Below are 17,811 nucleotides of genomic sequence, written 5' to 3'. Positions count from 1 at the left end.
GGTGTGAGCTGTGAGAATGTGCTAAATAAGCATTACTGCTGGACTGAGTGTTGGAGAGACTCTTGACACTTTAGAGATGTGGAGAGAGAGAAAGCAGGAAATTATAGGCCATTTAACGTAACATCTTTCATTAGAAAAGTGCTTGAGTCCACTATTACGGAAGAGACAGCAGGATATTTAGAAAAGCTTAACTCAATTAAAGAATATCAACAGATATTTTAGAAAAGCTTATCGCGGTCAAATACTGTCAACATTTTGGCATTATGAAAAGGGAACCATCTTTGACAAATTTGCAACTTACCCTCAGAATTCTTCACTAAAAGAAAACCAAAGACCTCGTCTGTTTGGACTTTCAGAAGGCATTCGATAGGGTGCCACATAAAATGTCATAGCCCAAGATAGGAGCTCACAATATTAAGGTATTGTATCAGGAAGGATTTGTTAACACAAGACTGTTGGGATTAATGGGACTTTTCAGTTTGGAAAGATGTAACCAATGGAGTGCCATCAGATCTAGAGATTCGCTTAGTTACTAGTACATTTAATGGCTGAGAGAAAGGCCTGAGTGTAAAGTATTCAGTTTTTGCTGATGATACAGAAATAGCTGGAAAGGTGTTGTCATGCAGGCATAAAGCATCTTCAAGGGATATAAATTAAGTGTGTGGTCAAAAACCTGGCAGATGGAATTTAGCTTGAGGGGTCATGCACTTTGTTGGATAGAATCAAAAGGCAGATTATTTAAATGGAAAGAAATGTTTTAAAAAGTGCAACAGAGAGGGTGTTGGGTATTTATCTGCAATGCCAGAGGTCCCTTCATCTGTGTCAATCATATAGATTGTAAATTGTTAACCCAGCACTGATCCCTGGGCCACTTGATAGTTAAAGTTTATTGACCTGAAAATGACTAATTTATGCTAATTCATTGTTTTCTGTTACTTAGCCAATCCATGCTGGTCCAGCAGCCCAATGCCATGAGCTCTTACCTTCCACAACAACCATCAATGTTGCTCCTTATTGAATGCCTTTTGGAAATCCAAATTCACTGCATCTATTCATTCCCCTTTTTATTCACACTGATTGTTAGATCCTAATAAACTTGTCAAGCAAGTTGTCATGTTTCTTTCACAAAACCATGTTGAGTTTACCCAATTATGTTATGATTACTTAAATGTCCTGCTACTAGTTCCTTAATCATGGATTCTAGCATTTTCCCAAATGTTCTCATCCATCCATAGCCTTGCACTCCCTACCATATCCTCCTTCAGCCCTACAATCTTCAGAAATCTTTACATTCCTTCACTCTGGAATATTGTGCATTGCTGAATTTTAATTACCAATCGAATGGCTTCAGCTGCCTAAACACTAAGCTGGGGAATTGGCTAAACTTTACCACATCTTTTCATTCTCTCTCATCCTCTAGAATATTCCCTAAGATCTATCTGTTTCACCAAGCCTGGTGCCCTAATATATCTATGTGCCGTTAATGCTAAATTTTTGTTCTTATGGTGCTACATAAATGCAAGATGCTGCTTCATAGGGATCCAGGTTATCCTGCTATCCTCAAAATCACTTGCAAAGGCTTGTCTGCACTGTTACTTCTGATATCCTCAAGGATCTATCCTCAATTGCCTACTGTGTCTCATCCTTTGCCTCTCAGTGAAAATATTCAAAAGGTGCAGTGTTAATCTTCAGACAAATGCAGACACCACCCAGTGCGACCTCTCCACTAACTCTCTTGACTTCTCCACTATTGCACAGTTATCAGAATGCTTGCATGACAGTTGGATGGACAGAATCTCCTGTTACTAAATATTGGGAGACTGAAGTTCTTGCTTTAGGGCCATGTTCTAAACTCTGTTCCCTAGCAACCAATTACATCCATCACCCTGGCAACAGTCTGAGGCTGAGCCAATCAGTTTGCAACCTTGCTATCATTGTTTTCAAATCCTGCCCCCCCACCCGCAACTGTACCGCTCCCAAATTTGCAACCTTGCCCAGCCCTGCAACCCACAGAGACATTACAACCTTCCAGTTCTGACTTCTTGAGCATCCTCTGGTTTAAGTACTCCACTAGCATGGCCACACCCTACAGTTACCTAGACACTAAATTCTGGGATACCTTTCCTTCATCTCTCTCACCCCAATTAAGATTTTTTTAAAAGAAAAACACCCTTTTGACAGTGCTTTTGGTGAATTGACTTCCCTCCTTATGGCCTTAGTCAGGGGCTGGGACAGAAGTCACTGACCCTGATATTGTTCCTGACTTGGGACCTTGGCATCCCATCTGGGCGCTGCAGGCCACCCTAGAGCTCTGAGTCCCAATCATTTGACCATGATGTACGCTCCCCATCCTGAGTTGTATTCTCTGGACCATATTTTATTTATAATACACCAGTAAGACGTGTTGGAATGTTCAGTTGGATTTACTGTAAAGGTTTCACAAGACGTGGCTAAGCCAACATTGAATATCCATCCCTAATTATTCTTTAAAATTGGAATGCAAACACAAGCTGAAGTTATTTGAGAAGCCGCTTCTTTCACTGGTGCGTAGCAGGTCTGTAATATGAATTTGTTCACCTGTGCTGGGACTCTAGTTACCCTGCTCGGCACAGACACAGAGATTGGTATGTGATGAACCCATTTCCAGTTCTCCTTACCTGTCAAGCGACATAGAGCCATGTAGCTTGTGTTATGTGTGAGTTGTTCACTACTTACCTTCTGTTACAAATAATGAATGAAATGATGTCTACATGGCACCGTTCAAGATTTCCAGATGCTACCTTTTAAAGTGCTGTAATGTAAAACCAATTTTTAAACTAATGACGAGGTGATCAATAACCAGAATTATATTTTAGTTTTTTTTAAGTGGTGTGATGAATGTTGGCCAGTACACTTTTTTTACAGCTTTGAAGCTCTGTATAAATCTGATCTATTAGACAATCCCCAACAATGGAGCACTCACTCAGTGCTAAGCATCAGCCTAAATAATGTGCTCAGATCTCTGGTGTGTGCTTTAACCCACAAACTCCTGATTCTGAGGCAAGGAGATGAGCTAGCCATGCTCACTGCCACTGCTCTGCATCTGGGAATGTGAATTCATGTGGAGAGGTGATGCCACACTAAGTTAGTGTTCCCCAACTGGAGGCATGTACCCACAAGAGCCCATTAACATCTTCTAAGGAATAGAACAAAATGAATGGAAGCTGTTGGATATGGTGCAGGTTAGCACCAGCAATTATTCTGGTTTGCTCCATCTACTTGAATGCCACAATGTTTGATGTCAAGTCTGAGAAATTAGTACACTTTTCTTTTAAAGAAAAATAATCTATTTAGAGATTGTGGACATCACTGGCAGGGCCTATCCCTAATTGCCCTTTAGAAGGTGGTGCTGAGCTACCTTGAAAGGCTGCAGTCATGAGCTGTGAGTTGACCACAACACCGCCCTTAAGGAGGGAATTCCAGAATTTTGACCCAGTGACAGTGAAGGAACGGCGATATGTTTCCAAATCAAGATGTGAGTGGCTCGTGCTGCTCATTTTTTTTAAACATGGAAGTGGTCATGGGTTTGGAAGGAGCTGTCTCAGGATCTTTAGTGAATGCAGTGTATCTTGTAGAAAGTACACACTGCTGCTACTGAGTGTCGGTGTTGGAGGGAGGTGATCTGTGAATGTGATGCTAATCAAGTGGGTATCCTAGATGGTGTTAAGCTTCTTGAGTATTATTGGAGCTGTATCCATCTAGGCAAATGGGGAGCATACCTGACTTGTGCCTTGTAGGTGGTGAACAGGCTTTGAGGAGTCGGGGGTGAGTTACTTGCTGCAGTATTCCCAGTCTCTGACCTGCTCTTGTAGATACTGTATTTATATGGTGAGTCTAGTTCAATTTCTGGTCAGTCATTAACCCAAAATATTGATGTTACTTACCCAGGAGTAACTTGCGAGCACCTTTCAGCTGGGCACCCAGATTGAGACAGTCCTGGAAATGGAAATTAAATTCATCGCATCTTAGTGTCTGAAAATCCTGAAGGAAGAGAACCCCCAGAGACACCTCCAGTTCAAAAGGCTGGAGTTGAGGGTGGAACGGTCTGGAATGACCGTCAAACAGCTTTGTTTTCTGAGTGCAACAGCTGGTTCTGTGACTAGACCCAGGATAAAATGTCGGCCCACTTTCTAGCAGCGTCTCCAGTGCCAGGAATGCCACACACCAGGCAGTGTGCTAGTGGTATTCTGGTGCAGATGGTCTGGTAGATGGAGAAAGCGGAAACAACACCCAAAAATAAAACAGTTTGACAACAGAGCTGTGAGTGGGAGGGTAATGAAGGGTTACACCTAAAATAGTGCCAATCTCAACAGAAGTTACTGAAACAGCACACTCCAGGAAGAACAGGCAAGTATTATGTGGTGAATTATTCGACAGGCATGTTGCTGAACCAGTAAAGTTGACTTCCAGCTGCAGGGAACATATAAATTTTCACATCACTGTTCACTTACTCTGCAGTGCCCTGGCGACATTTAATGTAGCTCTCGTTAACAGGAGACTGCTAAACTTTGCATTCAGAAGTGTAAATATATAAGGAATCTTGTGAGTTGTTAATTCAATTGGAGAAATGTGGTTATAAATAATATGATTAGCCATTTGGAAAGGTCTCCTTTTAGCTAAGAAGTTGAAGGAACATTACACTAGCTGGGGCCTGTGGCTTCATACAATGAGTCTTTCGCACAAAGCTATTAATATTAAAATTGTAAATTTCTCTAGTGGTAGAGTATACAAAATACTGAGAAAGCCTCATACCCTAAATTCTCCAACCACGTTTTGCTTCTGCTACCTGCCATGCAACTTACTCCCAAAGAATGTCAGCAAATGCAGTACTTCTAAAATTTTTTTAAACTTTTTACTAATTTCCATTTATATTCCTGGTTTTCCTTTTCTGGTGGACTTTAAATTAATATTGAGTTCTTCTTATCTTCAGCTGCAGTTTTGTTTCTTACTTTGACCAAGTTCAGTACCTTTTCTAAAATATAAAGACTGGTCTTCTCTAATCTTCACAGCTCGCTGTCTTCATAATTGGATTTATTCTTGTTTTCTTTGCCTGAATTCTTTTTGATTGATTTGAGAGCACAGTGTGAAGAGGTTTGGCTGTAATGTCAACGACATTTTGATACCCCAAAGTGAGGCGATGTTGAAATTAAAACAAACCCCTTTAGGAATTTCAACATGTAGTTTTAATTATTGTATTTCACAATTTTAATTTTACAACTCTAATATCAAACAAACAAAAACTGACATGTTGAAAGAAAATATTAAAAATCTAATATTCATCAAACCTCACTTCATTTATAAATCAACACCATTCCCCATTCAGTGACTTTGATCCCAGTTTCATACAATGATTCAAAAGTACCCATTTTGCAGTGCGATAACCTCATTGTAAGTTTTTTTTATCATGTGGAATTTTTACTAGATTTTTGAGAACAAAACTGTTGACAGGAATTGGTTTCACTTTTTAAGCAGTTTTGGGCTGATATTCACCAACAAATGTTGATGCACAAATGCTCTGTGTTTGGCCTGAGAGGAATCATTTCATGGAAGTTAGAAGTGGCCAGTTTAGGAGGAATGGGGGCTGTATTGGAACAATCCAATTTTTCATTTAAGAAATAGTTAGACAGGTATGTGGATGGATATGGTAGGATGTGGACCAAATGCAAGGAAATGGGACTAATTTAATTCTGAAAACTGGGTGGTATGGGCATGTTGGCTAAGCTTCCATGCCGTTGACCTCTAAAACACTATGACTTTAACTCTCACTATCTCCACCTTTCATGCAAGCAAACTGCAAGGAAATTTTAGCTGAGAATCTTTTAAGAAAAGGTCATAAATTCTAACACAAAATCCCTTTTTCATAGATCAATTTTCCCCACTGAGGCAATTTATTAAGACTTGCATTTTCTACAAATGTATTTCATTTCCCTTTGATCTGATTTGTACTGTCAAATTTATTAGCCTTCCCTGGTAACCTACTGTACAACTCAGCTAATATTAGTTAAACAATTTTATTTATTCCCCATTGGGCCAGAATTCTTTACTGAGTACTCCATATGTTTATAAATCTGCCAAAACTCCTTCAGTAATACCAGATGGATGGATTTTGAATATAATACCTTCTTTTAAATAAAACTATGTACTATTGCTCCTCCTATTGACCTACAAGACCACACTCTTAGCTACAAAGCAAATTGTAGGCATGCATACTTTTGTGTGTCGTTGTTAATTGACTCCATCTTCAGGCTTCAGTGAAAGAGAGGGAAATAATGGATTATCAGAGCTAAAACCTGGCACAATGTCAAATAAATCCAGACAATCCTGGGTAACTTCCCTTCCCAAACCACTGGGTGTGACCAATACTGACCCCGAATAAAGCAATACACTCATCACCCTGGTAGTGACGATTATCACTACCTAAAGGGAGCTCTTCTCCAAGTTCATCCTAAAAGTAGGTCACTGGCAACAGAAGAGTTTTTTTAAAGCTTTTGCTCAGAAACATTTTCCTTTTGGGAATATGCATTCTGTTCTGCCAGCCACTAACATAATGGATTCATTTTGAAAAGAGCCACAAAACCCACTGTGATTTGTAAACAAGCACAACGTGGCAGCACTTCACTGGCTACAATCCAAACTTCTGGTAAGAAGCAAATTGAAAGAGGGAAAGAAAGAATTAAGTTCTTACAGGTTAGTGTTGCTGTTGACAAGAATAAAGGTGCTTCACCATGATTGGTGTGACCAACATCAGTAAAAGAATTTTGAAACAAAGTTTGGAATTTTGGATCAGTTTACTATTCTTTAAATGACAGTGCACCTTAATTCAAGGAAAGAACAGAAGCATATTTATTATGGAATTGGGGGTAGGGTATTAATTATAGGTGAGGGGTGCAGATTGGGGAGAAGGAGATCTCTTGCACATTTTGCATCCTGTGAAAATGCCAAATGTGGATTAAGTGCGATTCAGAGTCCCCTAAATTTCCATTTTGTTCTCAATAGTCATTAATTGGAAAGCATCAGAATTTTGCATTCCAATTTGTGTAAACATTTCCATTATTATCACCCCCTTGCCAGTCCCCCCAATCAATACCACCCAAGTACAAGGCAGGAAAGGATTTAATAATCACTCTAAACTGAATGTATCTATAATGCTACAAAAACATTGTTCTTAGTTAAAACCTCATAAATAAACAGTTTTTGCAGTCTCCATATTAGTCTGAAGTGCAGAAAATTACAAGACAAATAGTGAGTGCCCTTTTTAAAAAAAAGACTGAACCTGCTTTCCAAAAAAAAAAGCAGTATTTAGGCAGTGTGAACAGTAACTTACCCCAGTGGAATGTGAACAACATTTAGATACAATTTAACCTGACCGTGTTCAGTTGTAGTCTTCTGATGGACCCTGATCAGGATAACCAGCAGCAGTTCAAAGAGCATAATGACTTCTAAGTTGATGCTGGTATTTAGACCAATTGTGTTTTATTATCATTAAAGAAGAATCTGATAATCATTTTCTCCCATTAACTAAGGATTGTTTAATGTCATAGCTACATGACCAAGTGTTTGGGATAATTCAGTAAAATCTGAACACTCTTCAAGTTACATTCAAACAGAATCCACTCTCACTTTATTATCCCCCTTATACTCCATTAGACTTCACTAATGTATATGATGGTCAAATGAAGATTATTACGGTCCTACTCAGTTGACCGATATGGCCAAAAGTAGGCTTAGTCATTGTTCTATAGCAAACTGTATCAATGCAAACAAAAGTAAACTAGAATTGGGGAAGGTTCATTATTGACTTATCTGTGATGGAAAGTATGTGCCCAGAAACCACAGCAAGAGGCGTTTCCTCAATGTTCTTGAAATCCGTGAAAGTCCACCCCAATCAACAATGAATCTAATATAATCGCAGATTATTCTGACATGTTTTGATTTCATTTCTTTTAATTTAATTGTCCAATCAAAGAATGTAATTTGTTGATTTGTGGAGGCAGCTTTTGATGTCCAACTGGAAAGAAAGAAATGTGCATACATGGCAAAATGGTACAATTTCCCTGCGTTCTCCTGATCTTATCATTAGTCAATGGTGGATGTCTTAGAAACTATTGCATTGGTCCCACCTTTCTGGGTTAGTCAAGTGAAGGTTGGGGGGAGTGTGTGGGGAGATGAAGGTGGCATTGTGGGTTCAGAGGATGTTATGAACAGTTTCACTGGCATTACCTTCAGACTGAAATGGGTTTTGGTCCAATGTCATGCCTTCTTTACATCAATATACATGATATTGTATTTGATATATTTTCAATAACATGATAAATATTGCATTTAATAGTAATGTGTCACATGGATTGTGCTCTACATTAAGCCTTTAATAGGCCACTCCAATAAAGACATTTAGGAATTTAAATCTTAGTGTGACAATTTTATCCGAGTTCTCTGGTTTCCACCCACAATTCAAAAGCAGGTTAGGTGGATTGGCCATGCTAAATTGCCCATAGTGTCCAAGGATGTGCAGGCTGGGAGGATTAGCCATGGGAAATGCAGGGTTACAGGGGTAGGGTAGGGGTGTGTAACTGGGTGGAATGTTCTTGGAGGGCTGATGTGCATTTGTTGGACTGAATGGCTTGCTTCCATACTGTAGGGATTCTATGATCTCATAAAGATTATCATTTTGAAAATGAGTGGCACCTCTTGTCTCCCAGGTTACGTACTAGACTTTGTATTCTATCTGCTTGAAAGTACCACTTTACGTAGGATTGGAGAATTTCAGTTTAGTATCAAACACTCCATTTGTGGAATCCAATTCTTACACAGGCCCCTATCCATTTTACACTCTTCATCAACCAGCAGGTTTTACAGCCAATGTTTTTCCGAAGCTGAGAGCAACATATTAATGAGAATGACTGTGTTTGATTTACTGGTGAAGAACCTTATACCGTACTTCATCTCCACACTACTGTGAAACTGTGATTAGAAACTCAGCACATGGAATTTTAGAAGCATAAACCAGCCTCCATCAATGCACTGCTACAGTGTAATGAGGTTTTCACTTGATGTACCATTCAATAAATGGGTATTTTTATTCTGCAGTGCTTAAGGCACTCAGCCAAACTTTGCAAATGATGCTGTAGATCATCTATCTTAGGCCATTTTTATCATTTCAACATCTACACAATTTGCCTACTCTCAATATTATTTCTCATTGCATGTATGTATTTTGTCAATTTTGGTCCTTGAACTTCTCCCTCTATCAGGGAGTGTGTTTCTGGTTTGTTCATCGATGTGTTCAGATTCCTTTGTGACTATATTTGACAGCAGGTAATCAGCCAGATAAATTTGGTCTTGCTCAAATTTTTCATCCTTCCTTTGCAAGAGTAGGGAATGCTGCTGTAACTCGGAACATTTCAGAATTCAGACGCATCTGTCCAAAACCTTCCTCATGACTGCAGAACATTGTCATGGCTTTTTACATACGTAGTTAAAAATGAGCAGCTATAAATAGAATAGGCCTAGGACACTAAAAGGTAGATTGCTTAACAGAGTTGGAGTGAAAGCTAAGAGAATCTTTCTTCAACGATATAATAGCAAAACACCAGAAACTGAGGATAGTCATATTGAACCAATCTGACTGAAGTAATACAAAGAGTAGACCAGAGTAATGTAATAATGTAATGTATTTGCTCTCTAAGTTTCACAAGTTTGTGAACTCATGACTATGATCAGGCCATATGTAGTTAGCAGATAAAGAGCAGAGTGAATAACAAGCTAGCTATGGCTCAGAAATGAGGGTTAAAGGTCACTATTCAGCTAGCAAAAGATAGAAAGTGCTGTTCCAAGGGATTTGGCATGAACACCACTGTTGTGGCTAATGTTTGGACTTAGGAATTGGAAGTGCAATTTCAAAATTTGTACATGACACTAAATTTGGGGCGACAGTTAATATTGAGGAAGACGGCAAAAAATTACAAAAGATGTTTATAAGCTCATAGAGTGGGCATATACTTGGCGAATGTTGATAAATGTGAGTTGGTATATTGTGATAGGAAGAATAAGGAGGCCACATACCCTTTGTATAAGAAACATTTAAATGGGATAAAGAGGTTGAGGAGTCTACAAACAATAGAGAGCTGTAGGAATATGAAGGGCCTGTTCTGCGCTGTATTGTTCTATGTTCTATGTTCGAAAAAAAAAATGTGTATACCAACTTTCCTTTAATAGATCCTGCCAGTGGGGTATAGTAGAATGTTAGAAAGCAAAATTCAATGTTAAGCCATATATAACAATACCAGGGCAGTTGGCCAACTGCTTAGTCAAAAAGGTTGGTTCTGTGGAGGTGTATTAAAGAAAATAGAGACAGACAGAGGGGTTTCTGGAGGAATCCCAGGAATAGGCCCTGGGCAGCTGAATATATTAAAAACAAACACAAAATTGGGTGTTACAAAAATGCAAGTCATAAAAAAATTCAAAAGGAATTTGGGAGAAATGTATTATCCTAAAGCATGATAAGAATGTGCTATCACAAGATGTGAAGTTTGTCTGCATAACTGTATTTATAGGAGAGCTAGATAAATGCAAAGGAGAAAAGAATAGAAAGATATTCATAAAACTGGATGAATAATGAGGTTGGAGCTGGGTGAGGGGAGAGAGGCTTCTGTGGGGCAGCAACATTGACATAGTCTAATTGGGGCCAATGATGTTTACTTGTGCTACACAATGTGCTTAATTTTAGCCAGTGCATTCACATAAAGTTGAAATCAGTCTGTACGGGCACATGTCCAATTCTTGGCACTAAGAATCAGCAACACACATTGTTACTCTCTCCCACTGATAGAAATAGGGGGAGCAAAAGGTGAAACTTTGGTTAAGTGTGATGAACTGCTATAATTTCATTGGTGCTTTACAGAAACTTGTTCAAGGAGCCGCTGTAGTTACATCAGTGAAATATTTGGTTGTGAATAATTTTTTAAAGACTTTTTCTGAGGACAGAAATCTAATTGCTGTCCCGACACTTTCCACTGTCTAGGCCACACCTGCTGGATCTCCAGTGCCTGCCCTAGTGAGAACCAATAAAATGACACCTATGCCTTAATTAGGTTTTTAATTACACAGGATTGTTATTTAAGACAGAAATAAAACCCTGGACCTTCACAGTGAAGCCCCAGGCTACGGAAAAACCATATGGGCCACCGAAATGTTAATCGGAAAGCTGTGTTTCAAATCATGGAACAGGACCAGGGTAACGAGAAAGAAAATAAGGTTCAGATGTGATCACATGACTTCAGGATTTTAATGGGTTACCAGATTTCACAATGAGTGAACCCAATCTTGGTGTGGGGGTTGGGCAACAGCCGGAAAAAAGAGTGTGTTCCGACTACCAGAATAAATTGAAAACCAATCTGAAAGGAGTTGCGAAATGCAAATACAGGCAGGCAGTGTGTATGCAAGACACATCCTGAAACTTCAGGCAAGCTTTGGGCCTTCGATGTTCAGACATTTCCAGTCACCTGTTCAGGGAGGTGAACATCACTAAGCTTCTGAATCGTCCCTTCCTCTCCTCATACAGGGTGTACAAACTGGTACACCAAACGCTGTGATACATCAGGCTTCCGGATAATCCCCTTTTTATAATATTGCCGGATAGAACGGCTTAGCTTGTCATAGTTCATTGCTGGTCGGTTCTTCCGGATTCCCCATAGCCTGGCAACCTGTGCAGAATCTTCAATCTTAAATATGCCTGGTCAAGAACAAGATGAACAAGGTTTCTGCTTATTAGTCGTTACTAACTTTTTTTTCCAGTATTAATTAGACCAGAGAACCCAGGTGAGTTAAAATGCTTTCCTTTCCATTACCAAAGTTCAAATATAATTCTGATTTGAACTGCTCTGGGGCAGTATCTGGGACAGCATAACTGTTATTAATGTGCCCTACATTTGCCAACTTCCCATGTATGCATTATTGGCAAGGCAGCATTTATAGCCCACACATAACTGCCCTTGATAAGCTGATGAACTGTTGCTTGAACTGCAGTGGTCCATGTACTGTAGGAACATGCATTGTGTTATTAGCTATGATTGGTTTCATTCTTTTCCACCACACGTAATGCAGAAGTTCATCTGAGGGCAGACCAGTAGATGTTTGAGGGTTGTTTTCAGACTGGAGGCCTGGGACCAGCAGTGTAACTCAGGGATCAAGGCCAAGTCCACTGTTTGTCATTTACATAAATAACTTGGATGAGAATGCAAGAAGCATGGGTAATAAGTTTGCAGATGGCATCAAAATGGGTGGTGTAGTGGACAGTGAGGAAGGATATCTAAGTTTATAAAGGAATCTTGATCAATTGGGCCACAGGGCTGACAAGTGGCAAATGGAGTTTAATTTAGAAAAATGCAAGGTGTTGCATTTCAGTAAGATGAACAAGGGCAGGACTTACACAGTAAATGGAAGGGCCCTGGGGCGTGTTGTTAAACAGAGAGATGTAAGGGGTTCAGATACATAGTTCATTGAAAGTTGCATCACAGGTAGACAGAGGCATTAAGATGTTTGGAATGCTTGCTTTTATTGCTCAGACCATTGAGTGTAGGAGTTGTGATGTCACATTGTGGTTTTGTAGGACATTGAGGCCGCTTTTGGAGTGCTGCATACAGTTCTGCTTGTCCTGCTATAGAAAGGATATTAATAAATTGGAGAGGGTGCAGAAAAGATTGACAAGAATGTTACCAGGATTGGAGGGTTTGAGTAATAATGAGAGGCTGGATAGGCTGGGACTTTTCTCACTGGGAGCATAGAAGGGTTGAGGAGTTACCTTACGGAGGTTCATAAAATCATGAGGGGCATGGATAAGGTGAATCATGAAGGTAATGGATAAGGTGAATAACAAAACTCTTTTCCTTAGGTTTGGATACTTCAAAAGAGAGGGCATAATTTTAAGTGAGAGGAGAATGATTTATAAGGGACCTGAAGGGCAACATTTACACACAGAAGGTGGTTTGTGTGTGGAACAAACTGCCAGTGGAAGCAGTAGATGCATGTACAGTTACAACATTTAAGAGATATTTGGATAGGTACATAAATAGGGGATGTTTAGTGAGATATGGGTCAAGTACGGGAAAATGGGATTATTTTAGTTTGAGAAACTTGGCATAGATGAGTTGGACCAAAGGGTCTCTTTCTGTGCTGTATGAACCGAAGGGTCTGCTTCCATGCTATATGATTCTATGACCTTATTTGTGAAATCCTCTGCACAAATTAACTGCCCTATTAATGAAATATCCTGTACTCAGTTGTTCTGAATTCCTGCAGTTACCCATAAATGTCAGGCAATGCTGCACCCCAATGCAACAAGACTAAGAGCACTGTGTGATACTGACCTTTCTCTTTGTTCAGCCAACGAATGAATCGACCATAGTTCTGTGGCTTCAGCAACAGTTCCTTCAGAAATTGCCAAAGATGGATGGGTTGCCCAGAGCAGGAGGAGTCTGCCTCTGTGTCCATCCATCCTTCATCACTGCCTGATGAGAGGAATCACAGATTGTCATTGTCACTTTTGCTTGTTCACTGTTCAATCACTGGACAGTGCTTAACCTTATAAAGTGGCCATCAATACAAAATTAATTGTAAAGTGATCTTAACACAACGGCTGAAGTTTGAGAATTTTTTGGTGATCATTTTCAGGGTAAATAATTTATTCCTCAACCACGCTGACATTCAAGCTTACATTGGATAGGTAGCTGGAAGAAAAAGGAAATGAAGAAATGTCCGAAAAGCATAATTCAGAGTGTATTTGCTCATAAGGAGAGTACGCACTAATACTTGTGTTGTAATATCTATGGATTTTCAAGGCTGAATGTGCATGAATAAAATTAAGATAAATAAGTCCTATTGAACAGAAGCCTACTTTCTTCAATGGAAATGTGCAGTTAGTGTTGAAGAAAATTACAAAAATTATTTCAAAATGATAGGCAGAAAGAATCTATTCCTCAGTACCCATGAAAGTAGTGTGGAAATTTCACTCATTATTTTCTAGATTAATTTGTTTTTGTTTTGATGATATGAGTGAATGTTCTAGACAGGAAGATGGCTGAAAGGTTGTTAGAGTTCAAATTTGAGGGAGATGAGCATTTTAATTTATCTACTTCAGTGTGAATTCAGGCTCCTAATCAATTATCTCTTTACTTTGAAGAACTGAGTAATGAACCAGTGTTAATAGATGATATAAGTTAGTCAATGGTGTGGAGTAGGACCCTCTTTGTGTTGAAGAGCATGCCCATTGCCTCCCACACTGTTTTCTGTTTACTCTTTATCCTTCTTTGCCATGCAGAACTATTTCATATCAGCAAATGCTAAACAATAGCAAGAAAAGAGTTTGAGGATAGAGTAAGAAAACAGAAAGGTTGAAGGACAGTCACTGGCACTTTGTGCCTCCTTTTTCTATTCTTCAATCTCTTGGTGGAGTTTGTGGTGTTTTGAGGGGTATAGTCGTGAAAGGGAGAAACCCACACTCCAGTGAAAGGGAAAGTGTATTGTTGGTTTGAATTGTAAGCTGAGCACTCTGCTTTCCTCAAGACTGAACAAATGGCAGTCTCTCTCTGTTGGCATCACTGTTTTTAGAGGTTTTTGGGAGAAAACACCTCATAGTACCCCTCCAATATGGAAGCGGGCCATTCAGTCCATTTACCCTCCAAAAATACCCCACCAAGACCCAACCCCCTACTCTTGCAACCCTGCATTTTGATGGCTAACACACCTAGCTTGCAAATCCTGGATACTGCAGGCAATTTAGCATGGCTGATCCACCTAACAAGCACTCCTTTGGATTGTTGAAGGAAACTGGAGCACCCAAAGGGGGAGCCAAGCAGACACAGGGAGAATGTGCAAACAGCTCGGACAATTGCCTAAGGGTGGAATTGAACCCAGGCCTCTGGTAACGTGATGCAGCATTGCTAACCACTGAGCCACTATGCCAGCCTAATGTAAGTCTTGGTGAGAACAATATGTTTTTATTTACTGTACAGCAGTACATTGAAGTTGGAACTGTTCTTAGTAGCAATGTTGTACAGTACCGGAAAAAAAAACAGGAAATCCTTTCATCTGGGTATTTTATAAAAACTTGTTAATTCTAGTTCCTTATAAGAGGTTGATGGTCGAAGTGCTTGTTTGGAACAAGACTTCTCTTTACATGTAATTATTTTGTATCTTTGTTCTTTCACAAACTGTAAAGAGCAGCAGGATCGCTGGACAGATCTATATAGCTGCTGTAAGTGCTGTTGGTCATTAGATTACTGGAGGAGAGGGATATTTTGGCAAAGGCCACATCTGTGGTACAGTAAATGCACATGAGACCTCTTCACTTTAGAAAACTTAAACTGGCATTAGGACAAAGACACCCATGTTAGTGTTCCACTGTATACAGCCATCAAGTGTTAAATTCCTATTGCAGCCTTGTGCTTAAGTAAAGACAGAAAGTAAAGATTTGGAGCATCACAATACAGAAGCAATAGTGAAGAGCAAACCACTTTTATGCCTCATCAAGGATCAGCTCAAAAACCACCAGCAAAGGCCTTCTCACAGAGCACACACTCCATCAGAAAATAATAAATACATGCTGCAGAAAGACACAGAGCGTATTGAGTGAAATTGAAAAAAGCAGTGAATAGGCAGCCTCACAGTGCCAGGGATAATAAAATGTGAGGCTGGATGAACACAGCAGGCCCAGCAGCATCTCAGGAGCACAAAAGCTGATGTTTCAGGCCTAGACCCTTCATCAGAGAGGGGGATGGGGTCAGGGTGCTGGAATAAATAGGGAGAGAGGGGGAGGCGGACCGAAGATGGAGAGAAAAGAAGATAGGTGGAGAGGAGAGTATAGGTGGGGAGGTAGGGAGGGTATAGGTCAGTCCAGGGAAGACGGACAGCTCAAGGAGGTGGGATGAAGTTAGTAGGTAGGAGATGGAGGTGCGGCTTGGGGTGGGAGGAAGGGATGGGTGAGAGGAAGAACAGGTTAGGGAGGCAGAGACAGGTTGGACTGGTTTTGGGATGCAGTGGGTGGAGGGGAAGAGCTGGGCTGGTTGTGTGATGCAGTGGGGGGAGGGGATCAACTGGGCTGGTTTTGGGATGTGGTGGGGGAAGGGGAGATTTTGAAGCTGGTGAAGTCCACATTGATACCATTGGGCTGCAGGGTTTCCAAGCGGAATATGAGTTGCTGTTCCTGCAACCTTCGGTTGGCATCATTGTGGCACTGCAGGAGGCCCATGATGGACATGTCATCTAAAGAATGGGAGGGGGAGTGGAAATGGTTCGCGACTGGGAGGTGCAGTTGTTTATTGCGAACCGAGCGGAGGTATTCTGCAAAGCGGTCCCCGAGCCTCCGCTTGGTTTCCCCAATGTAGAGGAAGCCACACCGGGTACAGTGGATGCAGTATACCACATTGGCAGATGTGCAGGTGAACCTCTGCTTAATGTGGAAAGTCATCTTGGGGCCTGGGATAGGGGTGAGGGAGGAGGTGTGGAGGGAAGTGTAGCATTTCCCGCGGTTGCAGGGGAAGGTGCCGGGTGTGGTGGGGTTGGAGGGCAGTGTGGAGTGAACAAGGGAGTCACGGAGAGATTGGTCTCTCCGGAAAGCAGACAGGGGTGGGGATGGAAAAATGTCTTGGGTGGTGGAGTCGGATTGTAGATGGCGGAAGTGTCGGAGGATGATGCGTTGTATTCGGAGGTTGGTGGGGTGGTGTGTGAGAACGAGGGGGATCCTCTTTGGGCGGTTGTGGTGGGGGCGGTGTGAGGGATGTGTTGCGGGAAATGCGGGAGACACGGTCAAGGGCGGTCTCGACCACTGTGGGGGGAAAGTTGCGGTCCTTGAAGAACTTGGACATCTGGGAAGTGCGGGAGTGGAATGCCTCATCGTGGGAGCAGATGCGGCGGAGGCAGAGGAATTGGGAATAGGGGATGGAATTTTTGCAGGAGGGTGGGTGGGAGGAGGTGTATTCTAGGTAGCTGTGGGAGTCAGTGGGCTTGAAATGGACATCAGTTAACTGCACCTCCCAGTCGCAAACCATTTCCACTCCCCCTCCCATTCTTTAGATGACATGTCCATCATGGGCCTCCTGCAGTGCCACAATGATGCCAACCGAAGGTTGCAGGAACAGCAACTCATATTCCGCTTGGGAACCCTGCAGCCCAATGGTATCAATGTGGACTTCAGCTTCAAAATCTCCCCTTCCCCCACCGCATCCCAAAACCAGCCCAGTTGATCCCCTCCCCCCACTGCATCACACAACCAGCCCAGCTCTTCCCCTCCACCCACTGCATCCCAAAACCAGTCCAACCTGTCTCTGCCTCCCTAACCTGTTCTTCCTCTCACCCATCCCTTCCTCCCACCCCAAGCCGCACCTCCATCTCCTACTTACTAACCTCATCCCACCTCCTTGACCTGTCCGTCTTCCCCGGACTGACCTATCCCCTCCCTACCTCCCCACCTATACTCTCCTCTCCGCCTATCTTCTTTTCTCTCCACCTTCGGTCCGCCTCCCCCCTCTCCCTATTTATTCCAGAACCCTCACCCCATCCCCCTCTCTGATGAAGGGTCTAGGCCCGAAACGTCAGCTTTTGTGCTCCTGAGATGCTGCTGGGCCTGTTGTGTTCATCCAGCCTCACATTTTATTATCTTGGATTCTCCAGCATCTGCAGTTCCCATTATCACAGCGCCAGGGACCCGGGTTTGATTCCACCCTCGGGCAACTGTCTGTGTGTAGTTTGCACATTCTCCCCGTGTCTGCATGGGTTTTG

At 41.4% G+C, this 17,811-nt stretch overlaps 1 protein-coding gene across 1 annotated transcript in view; it reads right to left on the bottom strand.

The window, feature by feature from the left end:
- Positions 1-5,262: 5,262 nt before the first annotated feature.
- Positions 5,263-17,811, bottom strand: part of LOC125462722 (SAM pointed domain-containing Ets transcription factor) — an 81,092-nt gene continuing 68,543 nt past the window's right edge. Inside the window, exons 5-6 of the mRNA XM_048552997.2 lie at positions 13,404-13,544; positions 5,263-11,770 (exon numbers count right to left, since the gene is read on the bottom strand). Coding sequence (XP_048408954.1) covers positions 11,592-11,770; positions 13,404-13,544 — 320 coding nt within the window. The 3' untranslated portion in view covers positions 5,263-11,591. The remainder of the gene's footprint in view (positions 11,771-13,403; positions 13,545-17,811) is intronic.

The sequence above is a fragment of the Stegostoma tigrinum genome, chromosome 21, assembly GCF_030684315.1.
Source record: "Stegostoma tigrinum isolate sSteTig4 chromosome 21, sSteTig4.hap1, whole genome shotgun sequence".
In the NCBI taxonomy this organism is placed as follows: Eukaryota; Metazoa; Chordata; class Chondrichthyes; order Orectolobiformes; family Stegostomatidae; genus Stegostoma; species Stegostoma tigrinum.
The sequence above is the reverse complement of the archived record's forward strand: the minus strand, read 5'-3'. Positions and strand labels throughout refer to the sequence as shown.